Here is a 26,570-nt window from a genome sequence, read left to right on the forward strand (position 1 = left end):
ATGTATTTAAATATATAAGATATGAACATGGAAAACAGATCTCAGAAAACAGTAATACACTAGGATCTTGTAGAATGCATGTAAAAAAAAGAAAAACTGGAAAGAAGGGATAAAGGAATGATAATAAACAAGAAGAGCATGATTTTTACACATTCAATAATATTTAAAGATACAGCACAGATTAAATAAGAACAAACCCATGCCCTTTCACTGCTAAAACCCTCACAGTCCTAAATGTACCTCATGGAAAACATATAAACACACAGCAAGAACCTAAAGATAATTTAGTATTTCATTACAAAATTGTCACTATCTGCCAGGAGTATGAAAAGAAAAGGAGAAATCTTAACAAGTCCTAGAGCATATTACTTACAGAGCCATTTAACACAAAAACTGTAAAGAAAGACAGTGAAGTCTTCAGGCAAAAAAGACCTTTGCAACAGATCCTCTCTATTTACACATGACTTGCAGGGACTAGGCATTCATTGAAGGAACAGGATGTTTGAGGGCTGATTTATAGAACTGTAAGTTTTGAGTGCCATAGCAACTCACAGGCAAACTTTCACAAACACCTTCAGTAAGAACTCAAAGCTTTGACCCTATACACTGCAAATTAACACATACATTCTATAAGAGAAAAACTGCACACATTTAAATAAGATTATTCTTAAATACTCAAGCCAAATTATTTTCATGGAATACTGGTTCTAAATGCAGGTGTTTTTGCTATTGTCAAATAGAAAAATATTTGTAAGAGGTCTTATAATATGCATTAACACATCAAAAAAAGTTGTATCAGTAATTGGTGGGATGACAGTCCTTTAAAGCTGAACATTTTATGAGTCTGTACACATGAAGTAACACCTTACCTTTGCTTTTTCCAGCTGTGCCTGGGCCTGTCGCTCTGCCTCTCTTCGCACTGCTTCCCTGTCTTCTTCCAGAGATACATCTGAATCGGATGGACGGCTGGTGTAGGAGTCCGCCGAACCCTGAACAAGGAAAAGAAAAATAATGTTGTTTACATAACATTACAAGTTGTTTCAGTGTTCAAAAAAAACCCAACAAAAAAAAAAAAAAAGTGGCTATACATTTTGCTTTCTCTCTTAGTTCTGTATACCTGAAAAGATAGTAACTGTTCAAACAGGAAAGTCACTTAGAAAAAATATGTGTAGGCAAATGTTTTCTTCCGGAGACTATTCAAAAGTGCAGGTGTCTTTCCCAGTGTTTTATTTCTTGCACTACCCCCATGCTCTTAATTGTGTGCTTTTCAGCAAGCAGAGCCAGTTGCTCTGTAGAGTTACAGCAGTGGTGCAGTGCAGGGCTGAAGGGCACACAGCAGCTTCAAGGATGGCTCCATAGAAATTAAAACTCTAAACAGTGACAGTATTATCAAGGAAACAGATTTTTATAATAAAACTACAAATTCAGTATCAATAATCACCATTACATAATATCACTGCTAACAGATTTAACCTCTGCTATCCATTTTTATTTCAGAGCAACCTCTTTACCTGACACACTTTCCCCATCGGAACTGCAAATGTCTTGTATCCATCTCTGCCCCTCAGCAAAACATGGAAATGACCCCAGTCAACTTCCAACTAATAAAATCCGTCTGGACTCAACACATGTCCCCGTATCACCACAATGGAAGCAGCCACAATGCCAGAACAGCTCCATAAATAATGACAGCTCTGTTTTCCTTCTGCATCTCCCTGCATGCAAAACAGAGTTCTGCTAATTCAATCAGAATGAAAACAACTGTCCTCTCCTCACCGTCAGGTTTTTCCCTCTCTCTCTCTGCAATATGTATATCATTTATGCTGATAACAAAAACATAGGGCTTACACAGATATCAGAATTCTTCAGACGTCCTCCTTTGGCTCTTTTCAGAAGCCTGATCCAGGTGGCCTTCATTAGCCAGACAGCTCAGTTATTGTCCGCAGCTGCAGCGCCCGGCACTGATCTCATAAAACATGTGCACACTGAGCACCGCAGAATCACTGTTCCTTTCCTATCCATGCTCTGCTTTGAGAGCCTTCCTTCTCTTCCCTCTGCCTTTCAAGCTTGCAGCCTCACTGTTTCCAAGTATTCTACTGCAATTAAATTCTCAATTTTTCTGTTTCCCAGATTAAAAAAAGAAAAAGAAAAAAAATCCAAAAAACCACAAAATCCATATCACCTCCAAAAATCTCAACTTGAATGATCAAAAGGTAAAATAAAGCAGGCTTTAGGTAAATGTTGTGAGAGATGCTTCAGTTTATCATAAACTGAGATCGCTCACAGAAAAATACCTAGGGCTTTTTCCTTTCTGTTTAGGGGGGCGGATTTGGCTGTTAAAAATAGTGCTTATAAGAGAACCTTTTAAAATCCTGTGCAAAATGTATTCAGTGACATTTGCAAGTGCAAAGTTCATTTAATCTCTTCCTAGATTGGCTGGGGGTGGGGTAACAGGCTGTTCATACCACTGGGCATGCTCCATATGTGCAGCCGTTTACGCAGATGCTCACATCACACCGGGCTGTTAGCCTATGCCAAATTGCCATTTTACATCTCAAGGGTAAACAGCTGGAAAACGCAAGGTCCCTGCAAAACTGGAGGAGCTGGTACAGCATCTCCTTCACATCATGTATGCCTGTTACGAGCCACATTTTCCTTGGATGCTCAGTTCTGTCACTCAGCACTTCCCTTTGCTTCAAAGCACTGAGCTCCACTCCGAGCCCCCCTTACAAAAAAAAAACCAAACACAAAATAAAAAGATATGCCTATTGAGCAGGAACTTAACCCCATACTTACTGCTTCTTTTTTTTTTTTTTTTTTCCCTGACATTAGAAGTGGAAAGCAGCAAGGAATAACTGCAACATACCACTTAAGACAAAAATATTAGTCCTAATATGGCAAAAGCCAAACAAAAAACTGAATTTCTATATGCTGCTTTTCAGAGTCACCTTCTATCCCATCATAAATTGATACCGGAATAAGATACTAAGTAAGACATGGCTATCTAGGGCAGTTCCGACTCACTGACAGACATGTAATATTCGAGTTGAATAAGCTCACTGTAGCTGACTGCAGCACCTGCCTTCACTATAAATTCCCAGTTAGCAGAAAAATAAAAACTAGAGATTACTGTGGAGAGCAGTGGTCATGCGTGTGTTGTAGTATGTCAACATGTCCCAGGAAGGACCAAATCCTGCCATGGTTTGTGGCTGTGTAACAACGAAATTGCCCCATCACAACTGATGCAGCAGCCTACGTTTAACCACTATTAGACCAAACAATAGTTGTCACTATACTGACAGTTTAAAATAAAGGTAATTTTTAACTTTCCAAATGCCTTTTTTTTTTTTTTCCCTGAAACCCATAATACTTACCTATCTGTGAACTGACATCAAGAAAATTACTGTCCGAGGAATATTTTGCTCACAGGAGTCCAAATACATCTGCTATGTTGCAGTAACCTTCCAAAACTAAAATGCCTCCTGAGCTGAAGCAAAAGGAGCCGAAAATAAAAGAAAATACACTCAAACATCTCCTGAATTTTTGTAAAACATCTTGTCTGTTACAATACCTAGAGACCCTACAACCTCCCCAAAACCTTTCAAATTCGGTTATTTTTTTAAATTTCCCTTCACTACAACTTCTGGCACAACTCCCTGAAGAAAACAGTGGCAAAAGCCAAGCAGCAACAAGCAGACAGAAGTTTATGGTATGAGCTTAAATCCTGTTACAGTTGACACAACAGTGGCCTGTGGTCAAAACCACTGATGTTATCACAGCACTAATGCAAGCTGAGACTGTGATGAACCCTGCATAGAGCCCCAGCCCGAGGACACTCTGGGGTCCCTCAACCCTTTAGAAAGGTCACGTCCAAACCCTTCCCCACCAGCACTGAAAGCACCATGTCATAAAACAACCCCAAAGCAACACTACCTTTAAATGAAAGGAAAACAAACAAACCAGCCATTAAGCCTAACATAGCCATCACACAGCAGCCACCGTGTGTTAGCTTTCTACAGTACTTCCACAATGAACACATCATATTTTCCCCTGCCCAAGTGTCATGGCATCACTTTTACTATCATTTATTCTGCTCTCAGAAGGGATGCTGTCTAACTGAACCTCAGCCTATTAAAAAAGAGTCATGAAGCACAGAAACATAATTCCTATCTCCCCTAATGAGGAAAAATGCCTTTTGGGTCAGGCCAAAATTGTTAAAATTAGAACTTCACATTTCAGTCCACACAGATCCTTTTACAGTGCTGGCCATGTCTTCTGTTGGCCAAAGTCCCAACACATATCCAAAAAATCATAATGATTCCATTTATTTTAATTATATTGACAAACAGCATGAATCATACTCAGTATTTCATTTCTTTTCCCAGTGGGACAGACATGGTCATGTAAATTTTCTGTGAAAAGCAAAAGTTGGGAGCTTCTTCGCTTGTCAACTATAGAAAAAATAGGAAGCCTGATATCAGGGCAATCCAGGAAAAGCGGAATCATAGAATTAGAATTAATTCATTTTATGGACTACTGAATATATTTATATGAGCTAAGAATTTATTCAACCACTTTAAGATGAAAACAAATTCAAACTTAGATGAAAACGATGATAAAACAACAGCAGAAATACTACTGAAGAAAAACAGGACCAAGTGGATGTGCATTGCCCATTCATGACAGCAAAGGAAATCATGTTTCTTCCCTGGATTACATGAGCTTTGTGGTTGCTCTGGAGAACAGTATGGATCTTTTCCCAAGAGATTCTGAATTTCAACCTTTCTCAGATTCTGCAGGTCTCCATTTCCTTCTGCTGGAATATGGAAGAGCTGCAGCAATATATGCATGTAATATATGCTACTGTTGCACCCAGTTACTCATCTTTCATGGGAAAATGTCTAATAAGAGTGAGATAACTCATGTTAATAATCACTCAATTTATTTATTCTTTTTTTCATTTTCTTCTCCTTATTTGGCAGCTTTACAAAACCACTGTGTTTGAAAAATCATTTCCTGTTTTAATGACATGCTTGACAAATATTTACCAACTATCTTACTACTTATTATATTAGAGTAGCTTCTATGAGGTATTTTTGTAAACATTAAACCATGCTTTTCATGCTGCTAGTGGTCATAAGTGGCCATATTTGGGCTCCTTTTTCTTCAAGGCCACGCATCTTATCTTCTTTAGTATTGTAGAAGTGTAGAATTTTCAAGAGTCCGGGTCCTTCAAGTAAGTTTATTTTATTATTTTCCTTTAATTGCAGGAAGAAATTCCTTACTTAAATTAGGTGGTGCCTCTGGATCTCTCATTTTTCTTGTTACTTTTCTGTACCCAGGCTTAACTTTGGTCAGTACAGCTGGAGGAGCTTAAGAACAGATTTTGATGGCAGTGTTACATTCAAAGTGTAAAATATGTTAATGTGTTTGGTCTGTTACTGTAATAAATTCTCGTTGGGTTTGTATAGCTGTCATTACACTTGCAAATTCAGTCATGGCCCTTATATTATGTCTTCCTCATAAAAAAAACCCAAAAGTGATCCTCTGAGTACTATGCGTTTCCCTTTAACAGGGTAATCCACTTATTAATTGGATATCATTAGGACATGTAACTTTCCAAAACACTGAAATTTCTAAAATAATTATCTTCTTAGAAAGATCAAGCAAGTTCTTTCAAGCAGAGATTTTTTACATTATTATTTATTAAATGAGGGCATGAAGTAGTAAACAAACATGAAAGATTTTACACAGAATAAAGAAATACATATAACTGCACATATATATAGACTCTTGATTTATAATAATTGGATTCTTCTCCTAGCTACATTTTTCGTGTCTTCATTAATTTTATGCTGAAGAGAATTTTAAATCCAAAAGGAGAAATATCTTTATGTCTTAATTCAATTTATATTTTGAAAATGGAAAGCTCAGGGCTCACTGTGCCAGTTAGAGAAACAATACATTTAAATACTCGGAATTTATATGCAGATATTGCTAACTGCTTATCTTTTAATCTTGTTAAAAAAGAATGACATCACATGTCTTGCTAGGACATGATTTGAGATGGTATATTGTGTCCTTATGGTGTGCTACTACTTTCTGAGTGCTACAAAATAAAGGAAAAAAAATTGCAAAGTTATTTCCATACAATTTTTATTTCATGCAAAATCTTTAAAACAAATACAAAACACAGGCAAAATGTGAAATGCTGAAGGTTAGCATGAAGTGAAGCTGCTGACATTAGCAAATTATAATACGCCAGCAGAGATTTTACTGTGTCGTAGTAAAGTGGCCAACCTGAAAGGTCTAGGCCATGCAAAGAGAAAATCAGAAGCAACCCAAAAATGCAGGATCGGCAGAGACCTCAGTTTGACAGAGTGGCCACAGGTGGTGAATGTGAAAGTTTCTTATCTATGACGTTTTCTCCCGATGTCTAAGCAATGTCATTATTCTGAATGATGTTGAAAAAAGCACAAAATTGCTCAGAGAATGGTGTACAATCACAGAATGGTTTGGAAGGGATATTAAAGATCATCTAGTTTCCAACTCCCTGTATGGGCAGGGACACATCCCACTAGATCATGTTGCTCAGAGCCCCATCCATCCTGGCCTTCAACACTTCCAGGGAGGGGCAGCCACAACTTCCCTGGGCAACCTGTTCCAGTGTCCCACCACCCTCACATTATATTGATGTCAAAATTAATTGTTTGAGGGTAGAATTTTTATGGAAAGACCAAACTAATTCCAGTTAATTGTTAGGCAGGTACATTTGGCATGTGTGACAAACCAAAGAAACAAATCTTGACATAGGAAAAAGAAAAGAGACCATGTATTTATTAAGGGGATATCAAGCAGGAATTGTTGACTTCTTGCAGCATGGCCACTTCACAGCCTGGCAACTGCCAAGTCTTGTCCTGACATCCTCTCTGATCTTTGGCATTGTCCCTGCAGTGCTTGGCCATCTGCCCACTACAGACACATTTACACTTAAATTCTGTAGGACTGTTTTCCCCACTATTACTATACAAGGAGGGCTACCAGCTCCTATAGTAGTCACTGACATCCTCTGCTATGTTTGCATTTAAAAAACAAAGCCAATGTTGATTAGGATTTTAGTTGGTTTCGCTATTTTTGTTTGGAGCTAATTGGACATTGCTATGTGTCACCATCTGACTCAGGTCCAACAACAGTGCTCTCGATCCCCTCCCCCTGCCACCCAGGTAGGGAAGGAGAGAGAGAAAAAGAGAGAGACTTGACTGGATTGAAAACTAAACTACACAGCTTTAATTAAACACTAATGATATAAGAAAATATATACAATTATATATAGATATGTTCAGGTATGAGCAAAAGCCTCTCAGCTCCCCCCACCCCCAGCAACTCCCACAGCACTCCCCTCAGCTGGAGCAGTCCCAAGGAATCCCGGAGCTGCTGCTGGAGAAAGCGGAGAGTGATGAGAGTCAGGAGAGCTCGAGCCTAAGGGTCAATGGTGATGGATGGACAGGGTCCTCTCCGGACGCCGGCCATGGATGGAAGAGAAGGGAAGAAGAAGAAGGAAGGAAGTTGCCTTCTGTGATCTCTGACCTTCCCCTGAGCTTACGTAGATACATGGAATGGAATATCTCCTGCCAACTTTGCTGTCTGTCTAATTCAGCCTCCTACAGGGGGGTCATAGATCTCCCCTTAGTAGTGTCTGAGCCAGCAGAGTGAAGGTGCGACCTTGAAGCCTCAGCAGCTACAAAAACATTCCTCTGTCTTATCAGCTCTAGCTAGAGCACACTGTTGCTAGTTAAAAGAAAGCTTACTAAAGAAAAAAAAAAATCAGCAAAAGGAAAATTGGCTTCATCCTGGCTCAAACCAGGACACTATGGCATCTACAGCCATGGAGGACATTCAAAAACAGAAGTGAAATTTTAGAACAGCTGGGAGCTTTAGGGTGGCAATGCAATTAAAAAGGACAATATATAGGAAACAGGTCTTCTCTTCACCCTTAACTTGACTTTGGCAAGTTTGATTGCAGCATCCAGATCAACATTAACAGGTTTCCAAGGTGCTAATCTAATTGACAGCTGGAAGAAAGGTTGTGTTGTGTTGTGTTTTTTTTTTTTAAATAGCCCTTAGGATTTCAGAAGCCTAGGTTTTGGCATTCATGAACCAGCTAAACAATTGAACTGGGTACTATCAGGGAAAACCAAAAGGACAAAACCCAAAACAATTCCAAATAAAAGATCCCACACATCTGTACTCACATTTTCATTATATTAGTCTAAATGCTTTCTTTCGTGTTGTTTTGCTATGAAAAAGTAGGATGAGTGGGTATTTTTAGAGGAATGATAGTCTTTTCATGGTGACTCTTTCCAAAAGGGAAGCTGCAGATTTTTGTCTAATTAGCAAACAAACAGACCCCTCAGATATCCACTGCTAAACTTTTCCCAAATCTGTGGGATGCTCTGGTGTGCTATGGTTTACCATTTTTTTCAAAGAGAAACATCTAAGAGAGAATGCTACTTGAGACCCTACTGTACTAAGCACTCTGCAGTCACAAAGTGAATGACAAATCCTGCTTAAAAGAACTTACAGTCTAAAGGATGAGAGAATATGAGCAGAAGGGAGAAAAAAAAAATAAAAAATAAAAAGGGTAAGAAAGGGTTCAAGGTAGCAATGCAATAGAAAATAAAGCATTTCAAAATATTCGATACCAGCATTATGACTCATCCCTTGCATAACCATGGTGGGTTGTTGTTTAAGCAAGTTTTCTATATGTATTATGGAAGAGATTAGTTCTGTGAAAGCCTCTGAAGGAGGATAATCTGGTAGTTCTGTATATTCTGACAGAGAGATTCTCCCACTTACGAAACAAGAGAAAGTGCTTTTGAGGAAAAGGGCAATGACATGAATATAAGGAGGTGTTCTAGCTTACCAAAATGTGCTTTAACAACAGTGTAATAGAATAATGGAGAACTTAAAAAACAAACAATAAAATCCCCAAAACTAAAGAAAAAAGGATAATTTGATTTTTCAAGACAATTAATTGGTTCTAGAGGATCAGGTGAAATTATTGATGATTTTGAGCTGTAAGGAAAAGTCAGAGCAATGACAGAGCCAAGCTGTTGTTAGAACAACTCGGAGACAGGTGTCAAAGGAAGAAAAATACACCAAGGAAATGATTGCAAGCTGCATGAACCTGAATCATCTCACTTTTGTCTCAGACAGTCAGCACACACATGGGTATTAATACAACTCGGTTGACTCATGATAACTTTTTAAAGCTCCGGTAACTTGACTGAGCCCTTAGGTAAAGGTAAACCAGGATTATTAGTAGCAACACACTTAACTGTGGTGGTGCTCACTGAGTGAGTAAAGAAGTGGGTAAAGAATGGAAGGTTTTCAGGAAAAATTAAAATAATTTTTGTTACTGTATTAATTAAACAACAGCACATATCACAAAGGAAGGAGTTTAAATTGCAGAAAGACAACTTAGAAAAAAGGATTTAGAATATAAGATGCTATATGTCAATACAAGAGCACAGAAAGAATGACAAATATTAGGTCAGCCACAAAATTACAAGGACTCAAATTAAAACCAGGAAAAATAGAAAACACATCTGGGATGACAACAAGGCAGCAGAAAGACATCTAGAAAAGGAAAGAATTTGAAAGAAAGCATGGTAACCATCATCTCAATTTGTCTCAGCTCAGTTAAAAGTGCCAATTTAGATTCTCTGTTCCAGATCTTCAGTATATTTTTATCTGGGATTTTGGTTCAAGTCATTAAGATTTTCTGCATACTTAAAAATAACTTCCTTGGAAATTTAGCATGAAATTCTGTTAGCAATGGAGAATTCTGAAGGAAAAAAAAGGTATTTTATGTTCCTTTAATCATATTATCTCTATGTGTACAATCCCCACTTGGTTTTCAAATGTAACATTTGTAAAACACTCCAAATAACAAATGGAAGATTTGGGGGTTGTTTGCTTGGTTTTTTAACTTGTTAAAAATGTTGAGGTTAAGTACATACAGTAAAGTAGTCCATATTTTACTTTTTCAAATGTAATAATGGCTTTAAATATATATTGTTGCTTGCTACCCTTCATTTCTATACTGTTTAGTATTCATTCAGGTATCTTCATGAGTTAGTTTGTCAAGCATGCACTCTGAAGAAACTGCAGTCATAGACTAGATATCTATTACATTTTTCAATATTTGATTAGTTTATTTTCCAGCCCATCATCTATTACAGAAATTTTGGGTTTCTACTCATGATCTTTGTTAACAGCAATCAATGACTGTCACAACACAAAACACCACAATTTGCTCACTAGTTGTATTAGGAAGGGTGTCTCTCTCTCTTCCCTTTCCCTTCCTTTTTCCTTTCCTTTCCAACACCTTTGTTATATTACACACAGTGAAGACTAAGGAATGTTCCCTAACCTAGGCTCACTGAAATCAAGTTTGTCAAACAGCAGTTCATTTCTGCCTCTGCCCAGGTATCTCTAGCAGGTGCCATCACCTCTGAAGCATCTGCAGCCTTGCTCTCTATACTGCCAGAAACACCAACTGAGCAGCTTTCATACTACATGGCATGGTTTACTTCAGGATAAAAATGATACATAAAATGCACATATCCTCATCAGTGGACTAAAGCTAAGCTCAGTTTCCAAGGGTCTCAGTCCTTGTTAGTTCTTTGTTCCAGAGTTCATTGTCATTTACACTGCTTGAAAAACATGAGGACTGTTTCTTTATACTGATTACCTGTCCCCCAGGCCTAGTATAAACCAAACCAAATGGCTTGCCATTTTCCCAAGAGGATGAGGGTCCTTACATCATTTAGTTATTACAATCGTTCTCATCTGATTTCAAGAATATAACAGTGCATGATACTTTCTCATTGATGGAAGAGTCTCTGGACAGGCCTTTCATCCCTCTTGTCTACTGCATATCAAAATAACGATCTTGGAAAATTCTCTCTCTCTCCAGCATTTACCATCACAGTTTTTCTTCTAAAACCAAAGTGTACCAGTTAATATATAGACTGCATGATGTCAACTGTTCACATCCCTAGGCTCTTTTAAATTTCACATTAAGAGGAGGTTGGAGCAACCTGGTCTAGTGGGAGGTGGCCCTGCCCATGCAAGGGTTTGGAACTAATCTTTAAGGTCCTTTCCAACCCAAACCATTCCACGATTCCAAAAGCTATCTAACCTGGAGCACCCACACAGAGCGGGTGAGAGTATGAAGTGTGCAGCATGTGATACTCATCCAAGGGCAAGAAGCCAAAGCAAGCAGTGTGTGCCTGATCCTCCCATCCCAATCACGTGGCTGTCACTGCTTGTACGGCTCCACCAACCGCCCTTTGAATGGGGGAGAGCAAGACAAGAGTTTGTGATTCTGACTCATGAATCCTTCCTACAGCACTTTCAGAGCACTATCCCCACCTCTTTCCCAAGAAGCATGACTGAAGTATTTGTATGTTACTGCCCGTTTTTCATCTGCAAGCAAATGCAAGAACACGAAGAGTATTATACAACACCAATTTATAAAAAAACCCAAATAAATTAGTAGAAAGTTGTAGAAAATAATCTGATAGTATATAACGTAATAAATAAATCTAAGTATATTTTCTTACAGCTAAGACTGATCTCGTACTGTGGATTTGTATTAGCACTACTGAGATATGATTCCTTAGATAAAGATGGGAGGGCTGAAAGAGAAATATATGTTTTAGGCAACCTGCAAACTGAAACATGGCTGCTACTGTAGATGGTGACAATGATTAGATGCTAACCAGAAGGAAAATAAAATACAAATAAATCACAATAGAAAAATTAAAGGAAATAATAAAAGCAGCACATGGTCTTAAGATCTTCCCTAACTCAATGTTGGAATATTTTTTGTGTCCTGGAACATTCAAAGCTTAGGACAGTACAACAGCAACTTTCCAGGATAATAAGTGAACACAGGTTTTTAAATTATTGTGACCTAGAAGACCAAACATTTTCTGTTTTTCAGACATAAAAGAAACATCAGGAACAGACTTCTTTTCTGATTCAGAACAGACTTTGTCTGGGTCAGGAGAGCACATTACATCATATTCCTCACTGAGCCTTTCTTCCTCTAGAAGAAGCACCAAATTTTGGAGCACTGGTTGCTCTTTCATCTATTGCTGCAATACTGAATATTGACACAAAATACATCTTTGATTTGCTGATAAATCCAAACTCTTAAAAAAAATAATGCCTGAGGACTACAATACCTGCATGAGCTCTCTTCTGTGTCAGAGCTATGATGACATATACATTTTGTTCCTAGGTCCACAAGCTAGTTCAGGAACTGCACTGACTACAGCTTGCTTTTTTACTCTCTTCTCCATTGTTTGGAAATGAAATTAATTCTCTCCTTAAATTCATCCAGCTATGCTCAATTAGAAGTCCTGTTTCCTCCAGTTTGCAAGGGCATCAGTTTCTGCTTAAGGAATTAACACCCAACTCATCAACTGTACCATTGCTGTTATCACAACTGGACTCATGCTTGAGGAGACATGACTATTACGAAGACTCCTAAAGATAAAGGGGAAGGCAGTGAATAAAGAGTCAGAAGAAAGCAGGTAGGTGGATTATGGGCATCATCCACACTACACAGAAGAGGAGGACCTATGACAAAGCAGCAAAGAACAGCAAGGCTTTAAGAGGGAACATACGAGAGAAAGACTTCCAGAATATTAGAGATGAACAGCAGGCCAAAAAGTATTTCTGAACTTGTACTAGTTCTTGCCACTCACCCATTTAGTAGCAGAGAAGATAACAAGAAAGATATCTTCTCTAGGATGAAAAATATTGTATAAAAATACTGTCAAACAAAAAACCCTACCCCAATGTTATTTTTGCTTATATGTGTGGCACTACAAGGAGAGTTTGTAAGCTGCTATCTGCCTATTTTTTGAAAACAATATACATTTTTATAACATCTAATCACTTCTTAGAGCAAATAAATAACCAGTGGTTCTAGGCTTCCAAACTGAAGCATGTAAGCAAAGAGCTGATGCTGCTCTATGTGAAGTCAGTCCTCAAAGTATTCATGGACAGATAAGAATTATTAAATTACAGAGAAATCCAAGATGTATAATCTTTTCTAGGTCACACCTACTGCCCATTCAGTAGTCATGTAGATGGCATATATGCCGCTGTACCACAATTCGAATGAATTTGTACTTAAACCCTCTCAAAGATTCTCCAGAGACACAATGCTGCCTTCCCTGGCCAGGTTCAAGTCGTAAGTCAACACTAAATGCAAGACAGGCTTTTCACGCTTTAAGAAGTCTGACTCCTATGGGCTTTCAATACTACTCCAGTTCATCTCTATTTTTTAAAAATAAAAATTAAAATTTAAAAATTGCATGTTAATTATTAATTTTAAAAAATTTATTTTACATTTATCCTTAGCTGATTTGAATTAGGCTGAAACACTTATTATGAAGTATTGTAAACTTTTATTTAAGGAAACTAGTTTCACTCTTGATTTGCACTGCTCTCTTTCTGTCATGCCGTCCCTAAGAATCAATCTTCCTATAATCAGCAGTAATTCATACAGTTAGAATATCCCTTCCTTTTATAAGTTTTTGAGTTTACAAAAGGGTAAAACAAAAAATTATGTCTTATTGTTTACTTCGGCATGCAGAAGAAAAGGAAATGTTTGTTGCTGAAGTTGGCACAGTAACACAAATGTGCTCTTTTATAACCTCTCATCTTTTGTTTGTCTGCAGGCTCGGATCTTTTTATGATTTGAAAAGGCAGCAGTATTTCTAAGTCCTGTTCATTTTCAAAATCATCATAGCCTATGATCTCAACAGCAGTTCCTTCTTGTTTCCTCTTTGATTATGCTAAAATAGGTCTTACTTAAATTGAATAGCATTTCATTCACGTCATAAAATCTACCAGAGAAGTGCAGGGACAACACTGTCAATTGTCACAAGGCAAGCTAAGCTGATCTACAAAACATGTTGTGTAACTGGCAGGACTCATCTCTCCCACCACACTTACAAACACAGATGTCCAGGTTTAGTTAAAATAGCCCTGAGCAAACAGCACAACTTGTGTTTGGTTTTTCTTCTAAGTGTATGCTTTTTACTGGGAGGCATTTGATTACAGAAATGTCTCAAATTTCATTCCAGTGCTGACAAGACAATTTTTAGAGGGGACGGTATCAGTTGGATTGTATTTGTTGCCTTGACACACTAAAGACAGTCCCATCCAGACCATTTCCCAGATCTTCTTGCCTGCAAATTCCATAGAACCTCTGGATCCAAATTAATCAGGACATCATTTTGTATTAAGAAGATACAGCTGTTGCTGGTGGAGGGGTGGGTAACATTCACATGTGCATGGGAAAAAGAAGGCAAAGCAGTGTAAGTTATTAGTTGATATCAGCAAATAGGTGAATGTGGTGGTTATAAAAAAAATCCCGCATTTTCTTGCTGTTGAGTTCTAGTGACATGTCAATCAGTGAAAGCAAAATTTCACATATGGTCCTAGAGTCTAGTACAATGAGCCTTATGATTTTGCTTAAGCATCTCTGAGGGCCACCCATGTTCTCACCAGTATGTCTGTAAAACAAATAACAGAATTTCAGCAAAACAATAGAAATAATTTCATCTTAGAAAGACCACAGGATAATTAAGGGAAAGAGAACACAACTTTCTTAAACATATGGGGTAAACCTCAGTATGATACATATGATAAATTGATTATATTTGAGCAACACTCTATAATGTGCTTGTCCTTCAGATCTCACTTCATAAATATATCACTATATTTATATGGAATGCAGATGAAAGCAAAAGAATCACAGTGAATTATGGATTAAGGCCTAATATTTCAAAACTACATAGGGCATCCTTCAGCAATGGGAACTAAATCATGGGTAATTGCTGGACAAAATGAAGACTTCCGAGAGTTACTTTTGGTTTATAAAACTAAACACAGGAATTTGTACTTTGGTGCCAGTAAGATTGCTATATATGTCCTCTGAACAGAACCACAGACAAAAATAGGCTGGGGAGGGGACAACTGGAAGACAGGACACCTAGTTGAACCTCCTGCTCAGTGCAGTACCAGATTCAAAGCCCGATTAGCTCACTCAGGGCCTTGTCTAGTTGTGTTCTAAAAATCTCAATGGTTGGAAATTTTGCAACTCTAGATAGAATTTTACCTGTTAATCTCCTACACCAGAGAAATGAAAGGAAATTCTAAGAGTAATCTAACATCTTAAGATAATAAATTAAGAAGTTATATGTCATTTAGCCTCAAAAAATTAGCCTGCTGAGCTGCTTTTACAAGCAGGCAAATATAACTGTATCAAGTTCAGCACAAAATCAGTTTTAGTAAAGCCCATTTATTCATGTGAAAAAACATAATTACTCCAGTGAAGAAAAACAAATTACACTGGGCTATGTCCAGCCCACTGGCAGTGCTTAATTGAGCTGTCGTAACTACGATAGTGTTGAAAGGTCAAGAGAGCAGCAAGCTATGCAGACTGACAGATACCATCTCATATACCATTGATGGAGAAAAGTAGCTGTGTTACCCAGAACAGACCACCTAGAACTGCCACACCAGGCAGGTGTAGCCAGCAGCGCAAACATGCCTTTCTGACTTCAACTTTCTGTATGTGCTGTGGGGGAGTCATACTCTCAGTTTTTCACATTAAACATCTAGTATCTGCACCCTTTCTGCTAACTTACATCTATCCACAGACTAAACAACATAGACATCAAAAGACCTGTCATAAATACTGAAACGGAAAACAGATTTTACAATCTGGCACCACTTTGGGGCCCCTGCAAGATCTGGAATTTTCTTGTTCCATATTCATGCACAGCATATAAAAGTCCTACTTCTTTAACTAGAGACATTCAAGCCACCTTCTTCTAAAGAGCTACAAGTTTTCTGTGTAGGGATCTACCCCAAGAGTTATGAATTGATGACATAAAACAGCCATGCCATTGGTATCTTTACTCACAAGACGTCCCTAACTACACAGGTTGCCTGACATCTAACCAAATAAGAAGTATGAATATATGTGGTGTAACAGGGATGAAGTTGTAAATAATTCCCAAAAGCCTGGAAACACAGCCACACACACACACGTGTGCAGAGGACTCCAAGAAAAGTTAAGTATGTTGCAGCTACATATATCAGAGAAGTGCAATGAATTAGCAATTAATTAATTGTTAGTTCTGTGTTGCCAGAACTGGATTACTGCCTCTATCGTTAACACTTGTTGCAGCTACATTAGGCTCCATTCAAGCTCCTCACTGGAAAATAGCCATATTTTCTAGAACAAGATCTCTAGTGTAGAAAATATAGAAAAGAAAAACTCAAGTAATTAAATTATTTTTTAAATACTCATGCTGGTTCACTTCAGTGAGGGAAACTGTCCAGTAAGACAGGCTCTTTAGCACTTTGCCAGAAAGTAGGTAGTATTTGATTATCATATTTATTTCTTTCAGATAGAAAAAACTGAAAGCAAACCAAGCAATTTAAAGATTTAATCAGGACTTGGTGCTATTGAAACAATTAGAAGCCAACTATTTCCAGATCCTGAGTGAGACTTCTTTCCTTCCTTCCTACAGCTCTCTCACAACTGGAGAAGGAGCCAAAAGGTAAAGAGCTACCTTGAACAGTTTGGTGGAGGGCATGCAGAGACCAGTCTCTCTGTTCATCTCCACGCTTTGTTTGTTTCCACCAGGACTTACTATGACCTGGAAGATGAAGGTGAGAAGCAAAGAAGGAAGCTACAATAAAACCACACAAACAAAACAGCTGGTACTGGCAAGATTACACACAGGGTAGTGTGCCCAGTTCCAGGCTCCCCTGTAAAAGACAGACATGGGCATATTTGAAAGAATCCAATGAAAGGACCTTTGTTCACTGCACAGGGCTCGCTCCTGTGTGTGCCTCAGGTACAAACCTGCTTCTCAAACATGGTACACTAACCGTGACCCGCTTCTACAGTAAGAGTTTTGCTCATTCCCTTCCTTCATTGCCTTCAGACACCACTCAGCACTAAATCAGTATGGAAGGATCCAGGTCAATTATAGTCACTGCTACACCTCATATTTTCTGTCAGAAATCTCTATTGCTAAAACTTAATTCTTGAGGGGTAAGCCCGTCTTTAATCTCCAAGAGTGTCATATACTACAGGACACTACATTATAAACCAGGTATACTGTGCTCTGTGAGGGGGACAGCTGATCTACAGTTCACAGACTCACGTGCATAACATGATTTACAGCTCAATGGCTCCACATATGGCCTGTGTATGTAGTGAATCACGGGGAAAGAGGTAGAAGGTCAGACCTAGTAGATATCCCTTCAGTTGACTGTCAATAATCAAAAAGGCTACATCCTCAGTCGGTGAAATTCGAATTAAAGAAAGGAGACAAAGAAAATAAAGCTCCATGAAAGTCAAACACTGATATCATTATTAAAGAATCTACTTCACATACACTACAGGAGGTTAGAATAAACACCTGTTTTACTCTGGGAAAAAAGGTATAATCACCACAACAGTGCATGTCACCATCTGGAAAGCACACTGAGTGTCTTGGGATTAACAAAGAAGTTACCATTACCTCTCCCTGCATGGGTTTACTAAGGTTTTCCTCTCTAGTTTTTCCCTTTCTTAAATTGAAACTGCTTCAGGAGCTATTCTTCTCATCAATGAAAGCCAGCAGCTCTCCAGGCTTCCTTTGGGCAATCCCAGACTGATACAGAATGCTTAAAGCACAGCTTACACAGCTTAGACATCTCTGAGCTAGTCATGGGGAATGATGCCATACAGCATGACCCTCAGTTTTCGGATTTAGCGAAGAAAAATGGTGTTGCTTCTACACTTTTTCTGTGGCAGAGAATCCATGGCCAAAGGCTTGCTAAAGGTCACTCTTTCACAAACCCACATCCCACTCTGGACATAAGCACAACTGTCTTTCACACAGAGCTTTTCTTGCTGAACACCCAGTTTTAGGCATTAATAACTCCATCCCTAGTACATGTGTACAACACCTGCAGTTCCATATAAATCACATACTAGCATTTGTTATGTGTAAAGCAGGTATTTTTAAATAAATTTACAAGCTTAAAAAAGTTAAACATCTATCATTACCAGAAACAAACCAAGTATCACCTAAAATGTAAAGGCAAAGAATCAAAATGTCAAGTGATTTATCCAAAATGAACTCATGACTTTGAAGTAAACCTCAGAGGCTGAATTTAGTTTTTCTACCTTTCAAGTCCAAACTTCAAGTTACACTCACATGTGCCATACAACTTATTCATCTGAACATGTTGCCTTAGTTTCAACTATGGTGAATAAATAAATGCCATTCCAACATCTCACAGTCAAATTTTTACAGCCTTCTGCCACAGGTAATTTGCAGAACTGGGCTTGCAGTAAGAAACTTGCAATTCAAGGAAGAGGTTCCCCAAGAAGAAATCCTGTTAACATTTTAAGACATGTTCCTGTGTCAATACACAGTATGATAAAAAAAACCCTACTGCTAAACAGTTACACTTTACTCCCTCTAACCTTAAACAACACCCTTATTATTGTTTCTCCTTTTGCTCAGTTTATGAAATAAGGTAAGTAGCAATGACTCACAGTAAACACTGAAACACCTCACTGTGTTATTCCTACTGATTTCTAGGACTTACAATAGCATATTTCTAAAATAGGTAGGGTTTTCCCTTCAGACAGCAAAATTAGCCCTATCAGCAGTACGTCTGCTGCACATGTAATTGAGGCTTCACTGAATCACAAACAGCACTCAGAAAATAACTCTTTCAAACCTGCATGTCATTTGACTGCTTCAAGATCTTCCAGTCCTTTAGAAATTTAGCAGACAGATTTTAATACTTTTAGAAGATATTGCTAGCCTGCAGGAATCATAACTGGCATCTATCAACATAATACTTAACATTCCATAAGAAGTGCTACATCCTCCAGGAGGACATAGGCAAACTCCAGGGAAGATATAATTTAAATAGACAACTTCAAAACTTTTGCTTGGAGAACACAAATGACAAATGCTGGATTGCCAAGGAAACCAAAACATTTGCTCTGGACATCACAACCAACTGCTGGAATTATAAAGAGGTTTTCCATTCTTCATAAGGATATTTTCAAAGAGACAAATCTACAGAGAGTGAAAAAGCGGGGTTTTAAGTTTCTTAAGAAAGTTAAAAACAGCCACTTGATTGCAGAACTTTGAAAGTTGCATGCAACAGAGCGAATGAAATTCAGTGATTTTCCTTAAATGACTGGAGAGAGGAGAGATGAAACACGGAGATGTCCTGTGATTAGAGATGCTGTCAGATGCTGATTAGAAGTGCTGCCAGCCTTGGCCTGCATGCCTACATGCAGGGGCCCCTGGAAAGGCAGTGGTGGAACACAGAATCATAGAATGTCTTGGGTTGGAAGGGACCTCTAAAGGTCATCTAGTCCAACCACCTGTACAATAAGCAGGGAAATCTCACACTAGATCAGATTTCTGAGAGCCACATCAAGCCTGACCTTGAATGTGTCCAAGGATGGGGGCCCCACCACCTCTCTAGCAACCTGTTCCAGTGATCCACTGCCCTGGATCACTGTAAAGTAAAGAATATTTTCCTAATGTCCAACCTAAATCTACCGCTGTCTAGCTTGAAACAATTAGCCCTTGTCCTATCATTACAGGGCCTTCTGAACAGGTCTTCCCCAGCCTTTTTACAAGCTCCTTCCAGGTATTGAAACATGGCTGGAGATGCCCAGTGCCCACAGCCCAGGCACAGCCCACCTGAGGAAGCAAGAGCCGAGCCTCTGCAGCTATGGGAGATGATCTGCTGGATAAGCATGGCCCAGGAACATAGGAGAGCCAGCCACACCTCCCAAACATGTAAACACTACACTAGATTTCCATCATCCTTTATTCAGTAACCCAGAAGGCTGTTGGGAGTAAGGTTTAGATGCTTTTACTTTGGGAGGTTAATGCAGAGTATGATTTACCAAGTAGTCCTGGAAAGGAGCTCCCACTTTCTGCTCTGTTTTTGAAGAACTAGTCCAATTCTGTTCTGCTCACAGAGGTTTATTTTGCAAACATGAAATTCCCTAAACAAACAAGCTATACCCACAAATTACATTGCTTGGCCTGTAGCTTTTTATAGTTTCCTGTATTTATGAAATAAAAACACTTACTATACTCAAACACCTCTACATTTCCAGTTATATGACATAAAAAATTGCCTCAAAAGATCACAAAAGACACTTTATGCTTATTCCACCAGTTCTTAGAAGTCTAATAAGAATCTCCCTAAAGGGCTAAAATGAAATGTCAGGGACACTCAGTATCCCAAATCAGAATATTAATGCAAAAACTTAACAGGAGAGAACCAGAGCTACATGGTTTTATTAATAATTTTTAAAATACAGCATTTGTCACTATGTCATGAAATGACACACTTTTTTTTTTATATATTAAGGTTTATCTTTTGATAACTGATCCTTAAACGATGTATTTTTATGTGGGAGATATTAAAATTGATTCTTGGTGCTGCCAGATACCTACACTTATGCACTCAGAGTCAGCTCGTAAATCCAAGCTTGTTTATATTAAAGGAACAAAAATAAAGCAAGAGAGGACAACACATGCAAAAGCTGGTTGTACCAGATTGTGGAGTTTTGCTATTAAATTTAACTGAGTTAGAATATTGCTTCAGACCCTCACGTGTCTGCAAACATGTGTGCATGCTCACATGGACATGTATGTGTGTATATGGAATGCATACAACGACCACAGAAAGTTCTGTTTGTCTATTGCTCTATATAAGGGTTGGGTTTTTGAAGAAGGTTTTTTCAAATTCCTTGAAGAGATGTTTTAATCATGCTATGTTTCATTTTATCAGTAATCTCATTTCTAGGATAAAAAACAAATTTTATATGCATAGCTAGAATGCCTCAAACAAATTTCAAATTGTGTGAAATTAATAGTGAACTTAAAATTAAATCCAGATTCTTCACTGTCACTCTTTTCTCTCACTTTGTCCTTCAGTGACTCACAAGTAATTGTTTGTGTGGGAAGATAAAACAAATGCCTTTTACACAGTGCAAAGCATATGGTTTCACGGACTATACAGATCTGTACAAACAGAAGTTTGACACCGATTCTAGCTTTTACTGAAAATACAACTGTTCTTCAAGCTTTATGTATGCCATCTATTCTATTTTACTTATCAGTGAGTAAAGCAAACATCTTGGTAAGTCTGGCTGCCAAAATAACACCAAAGAAATGAATCTGTTTTTTCCCCTCAACTGTCTTGCTTTAAAGAAAAAAACAAGAAGAAAAAAAAATAAATTATATCTTGGTCTGGACTTAACAAAAAACTTTGTTTGAATAGATCATTACACTTCAGTTTCAGGGACTTCGAGAGGTATTAAAGCAGGGAAAAAAAAAAAAGAAAAGTAAAAAACCACAAACCCACACAGTTCATTTTCTCTTGATGCTATTCCATTTTGCTTAACTATCTATTAGAAAAAGGACTGCAATGAGATGTTCTGCCTGTCTGGGAAAGCTTAAACATTAAGCTGTTTTCTATGACACAGAATGCTTCAGTACTTTTAAAAAAGTTGAAAAAGCATCAGGAAAAGATTAAAAGATACACAGGAGTCCAAAACCATAACAACACCCTCCAGTCATCTAGGTTATTTTCAAGGTACTTTAACATTTCAGAACCAAAGCTTCACTTCTCTGTACAAACCACTAAGCAACTACAGAGGGTACAATGGAACGTAGAGACTGAGTAAAAATCTATTGAGAGATCTGCAACCCTTTACTACAAAGATGTAACACATTAAAAAAATAAATCAGTCCACTAAAAGCTTTAAAGTTGGAACACTTACTTTGCTTGCCAATTTTTATAAATAAGTAATCAATCCATAGCATAATTACTGCGATGCCAGTACTTCTTTGGAGAAACTAAGTTCTTTTCAGTTGCCTTGCTTGGTTTGTGAAAGTTTGTGCAAGTTGCACACACAAATGAGTTCAATGTGCAGACAGCTGCATGTAGATTTTTTTTCCTCAACAACTTGTTTCCTGCATCTCAAACACATAGCTGGTTGGAATAAAAAAAAAAAAAAACAACACAAAAAACAAAACACCACAAAATAACAACCAACAAACAAAAAAATAATAAAAAAACAAACTTAGGAAAAAATCCAAACTAACTAAATTAATTCCTTGAAATGTGTTCTAGAACTCAGACTGCCATAAAAGGCGCTTTCATACTTCAAAGAGCAACTTCAATATTCAAAACAAAACATTTGCAATTCCCAGTTATATGCAAAGAATGTGCTGCTTTTTAACATGAGAAATTTATTTTGATGTCCTATAGCAGAGTTTATACACATTTTTTTGATCTCATTACTTTTCCCCAACACTCCTCAGGTCTTGACTCTGTCAGAAGTGGTGTGTGGGTGGAAGAATCCATCCATTTTGCTTATGACGTAGCACTTGAGCCTCAGGCTACAAAATTGCAAACTTTTATGTTGGCTACCAATGCCACACAACAGCTCAGTTATTTGAGGTTTTCTTCTTGTCTTCTCTTACATCACTGACTTATTTCAGATGTCGTTTTACACAAATGCTGAAGTAAAGAGTGTCAGAACTTCACGTGGGTGTGTTTGGGGTTTTTGTTAAGCTAGCTTTTTTGATGGACAGGACATTACATTACAGTGACATGTTTTGAACAGTATGAAAGAAATGGTTTGGCAGTGTCCCCACAAACACACAATTAAGGCAGTTCTTTAAGCTACTTGCAGTCTAGCTACATTACAAAGTATGAGACAAATTCTGAATTATTTGGAAGCATGCCTTTTTTTCACCCAGCGTCTGAATTGCCTCAAAATAATCAGTACTTGATTATACTGAAGTATTTCCAGTATCACGACAATCTGATAAAAGCTACAAGGAAAGTAAATTCAATTTTATCTAGCCAATAGTATCTCACTACCTGAAAAACTTGCAGAAAAATATCATTTTTTAAAAGCAATCCAATTGGTGAGTACTAAAGTTCAACTACAGAAATAACAGCACTGACAGGAATTCAAACTGCCCAATAAATTCTGAGACACAGGAACCATTACAAGTAAATTTTATATATATATATATAAAATAAAAATCCTTAGTTTAGGTCTTACCGCTTCATAATCCTCACTGCCAAAAAGGTACATAGCTACACCTTCACGGCCTGACACCAGACGTCCAGAACACCCAAGACGTCTAAAGGAAGACCTTCAACTGCATCTCCAACTCCCGCGTTCCAGCCAGGCAGGCTTCACAGCTGCCATACAGTCCCAGCGCTTGTTTCCCACGCTCGAACTGCTCTTGAAGTATTCCTCTCAGGCACGAAACCATAAGCTCTTGCTGCAACAGGCTGAGGACAACTACTCGGCAGACGAGCTGCCCGAGCGGAGCGGAGCGGGGCCGGCCGGGGAGCGGCGGTGGCGGCAGCGCCGGGCTGTCAGCGCCGAGCGAGCGGGGCCCGGGCGCTCATTCAGGCTCCGGCTCCTCCTCATCACATGCTGCTGGCGCTGCCCCGATTGGCTGCGGGGGGAAAGCAGGGCCGGGAAAATGCAAGCGGGAGCCCGATGAGCTGTGGTTTGGGAGGGGAGCGCCCGGGAGCCGCGTTCCTGAAATGGGAGCGGGCGGTCGGTGCGTTCATCGCCGAGAGAGGAGGGAGCGGGAGCAGGCGGGTGAAGCGCTCGGAGTCAGCGAGCACAACTAGTTCAAGTCGGAGGAGCTCAGAAACAGGCACTGAACAGCCTGGATTACCTGAGCTAATCTAAATTTATCCCTCAGTCCTCTGATGGTTCTGCAGAAACCCATGGAGCTGTCTCACTGTCTCTATTAAATAAAAATTATTCCAGGATAGTTTTCCCTTGCTGTGTTTCACTCACTTCATTGCTTCCTTCTGCTGATTAATCCTAGAGTGCTCTGCTAGTAAAACACAGTGCAACTTTATGACATCATGGTTCTTCAGATAACAGAAAAGTTTCTCTGCTACTTCCGTAACATAGGAAGGGATCCAGTGATTGCTACATGCCCACACAGAAGAGCCTGAGGCCCTGCCTCGGTCCAGGCAGAGCAAGCAAGGAGTACAAGCAAGTAAAGAGCAGTGTAAAAAACTAAAGACTGAAAGACTTCAAAGACTATTTCACTTACAGCATTCCCAATCTAATATTAAAATGAGGCTTTAAAAATAAATCTAACAAAGGATAGATTAGGAATACAACATAAAGTAAGATCGGCACAGAAAAATATTGCCCTGTGGGAAAGGTTGTCATTCACAACCAAGGAAGAGGCCACCAGCTGGCAACCAGTAACAGAACACTGACCAGAACAGCTTTAAAACAGCACTAGGAAACCCATCTGCTCTCTCAGTCCTCTAAGTTCCTTATAATTCATATTGCTGCTATCCCATAATCATAACTATACATAAGCTCTAAGAAAAATTATGGAATATGTAATGTCTGAAGGAGGAAATATGTGGGTGTATGCTTTATACCTGTAATCATGTTAATATAATATATACAACATATCATGACAAGATACCACAAACACATACACCATTGAAAAACAGTTTGTGCTACTCAACTTCTCTTCCACAAAGAAAAGACAAAAAGACCTCTTTCCTAAGAAAAACACCAAGTGATGCTGTTCAAATACATTGGTAAACATCCTCCCTGTTCCCCCCCCAAAAAAAAAAAACTGCCCACTTAAATAGATCATATCTTGACTACCTCAGTTTCTTTTCTTGAGTTATAGAATATTCTCTCAATCTGCCTTCTCTGTCAAAACAGACCTTTGGTACTCTGTTGACTAAACATGATGTGACTCATGAGTCTGGATTTTTTAAGTTCTTGTATGTATTCAGAAGCAGAGTTAAAATCAAGCTATATACTCTTGGAAAGAGCAAATGAGAAATCAGAAGACATTAATTTTACTTTCTTTTGCTGTCTTCCAACCATACATTTACGAAATAGCAGTAGTTTAACCTGTCAGCCAAACTGGTCACTTCACATTATATCAATTGCGATTTACACTTCAAACAAACAATATCATAATATTGTGTCCCCAGAATGTAAACAAAACATGCACCATTCTTGCATGGAGGTAAATAACAGACACAAGACACTGCTCATAGAATGCAATAGTCAGTTGTCTTAGTTGGATGCTGAGTAAGTGTTGTTACACACACTTATTAGTTTTAATATAATTGCCAAAGGTTTACTGCTTTACTTTTAGCAATCTGAATAACATGAAGAAGAATTACAGAGCCCTGGGAGCGGCAGTGAAGGACTCAGGAGCACAGATAGTCTTTTCATTGATCCTCCCAATCAAAGAGAAGGGGCTTGAAAGGGCAAAAGGCACTGGGAAAAAATCAATAAAAGGTTACAGGAGTGGTGCCACAGCCAGGGCTTTGGCTTCCTAGATCATGGGACTCACTTTGGCAAACCTGGTCTCCTAGTGGCTGATGTGGTTCATTTTTCAGGGAAAGGGGTGAGTATCTTTGGCAATAGGCTTGCCAGTCTGTTAGGGAGGGCTTTACACTAGAGTCACTGGGAGAGGGGATCCCCAAGCCATCCCACTGCCACCCCTTTGAAGCCAATTTGACTAAAGGATGCCCTGGGCCTGAAGAAGGATCACAGGCCAGCAGGAAAATACCTGAAATGAAGGATAACAGAATTCCAGGCAGTGAGGCAGCTTCAGTGGGGGCCCAACTTAAATGCCTCTGTGCAAATGCACACTGCATAGGAAATAAGCAGGAGGAGCTGCAAATCTGTGCAAGCCTGTTAGGGCTATGATGTTACTAGCATCACTGAGACATTGTGGGGCAACTCCTATGACTGGAGGGTGGGAATGGATGGATATAAGCTCTTTAGGAGGGACAGGTGGGGTAGAAGAGGAGGGGGTGTCACCCTTTACATCAACAATCAGCTAGGGTCCATGGAGCTCCACCTGGGGATGGATGAGGAGCTGCCAGGGAGCTTATGGGTCAGGGTTAAAGGGAAGGCAGGTGCTACGGATATCATGATTGGAGTCTCCTGACCAGGATGACCAAGTGGATAAGGCCCTCTACAGGCTCATAGGTGCAGCTTCCCTTTCACAGGCTATGGTCCTCATGGAAGATTTTAATCACCCTGACACTTGCTGGAGGGACAACACAGCAAGGGACCAGCAATCCAGAAAGTTCCTGGAATGCATTGATGACAGCTTCCTTTTCCAAGTGGTAGAGAAGCCAAAGAAAAATGGTACTATGATGAACCTTATTTTCACCAATAAGGATGGCCTGGTGGACAACATGAAGCCCACAGGCAGCCTTGGCTACAGTGACCATGAAATGGTGGAATTCAGGATCCATAGGGCAACAAGGAGAGTCCACAGCAAGCTCACTACCTTGGACTTCAGGAGAGCAGATTTCAACCTCTTCAGGGATCTGCTTGCTAGGGTATCATGGGATAAAATCCTGTACAGCAGATG

General features: G+C 38.9%; 1 protein-coding gene across 11 annotated transcripts in view; it reads right to left on the bottom strand.

Annotated features, from left to right (window-relative positions):
* CACNB2 (calcium voltage-gated channel auxiliary subunit beta 2) overlaps window positions 1-26,570 on the bottom strand; it is a 252,438-nt gene that overhangs the window by 91,004 nt on the left and 134,864 nt on the right. For 6 of the 11 annotated variants that reach the window (XM_051609687.1, XM_051609686.1, XM_051609685.1 and 3 more), the window contains exon 3: window positions 870-989. In XM_051609687.1, the coding sequence (XP_051465647.1) occupies window positions 870-989 (120 nt within the window). Of the gene's footprint in view, window positions 1-869; window positions 990-1,511; window positions 1,555-1,848; window positions 2,386-23,227; window positions 23,470-26,570 lie in introns of those variants that run through there. The other 5 variants (XM_051609692.1, XM_051609689.1, XM_051609688.1 and 2 more) reach the window with 3 other exon arrangements.

The sequence above is a fragment of the Apus apus genome, chromosome 2 (genome assembly GCF_020740795.1).
Source record: "Apus apus isolate bApuApu2 chromosome 2, bApuApu2.pri.cur, whole genome shotgun sequence".
Lineage (NCBI taxonomy): Eukaryota > Metazoa > Chordata > Aves > Apodiformes > Apodidae > Apus > Apus apus.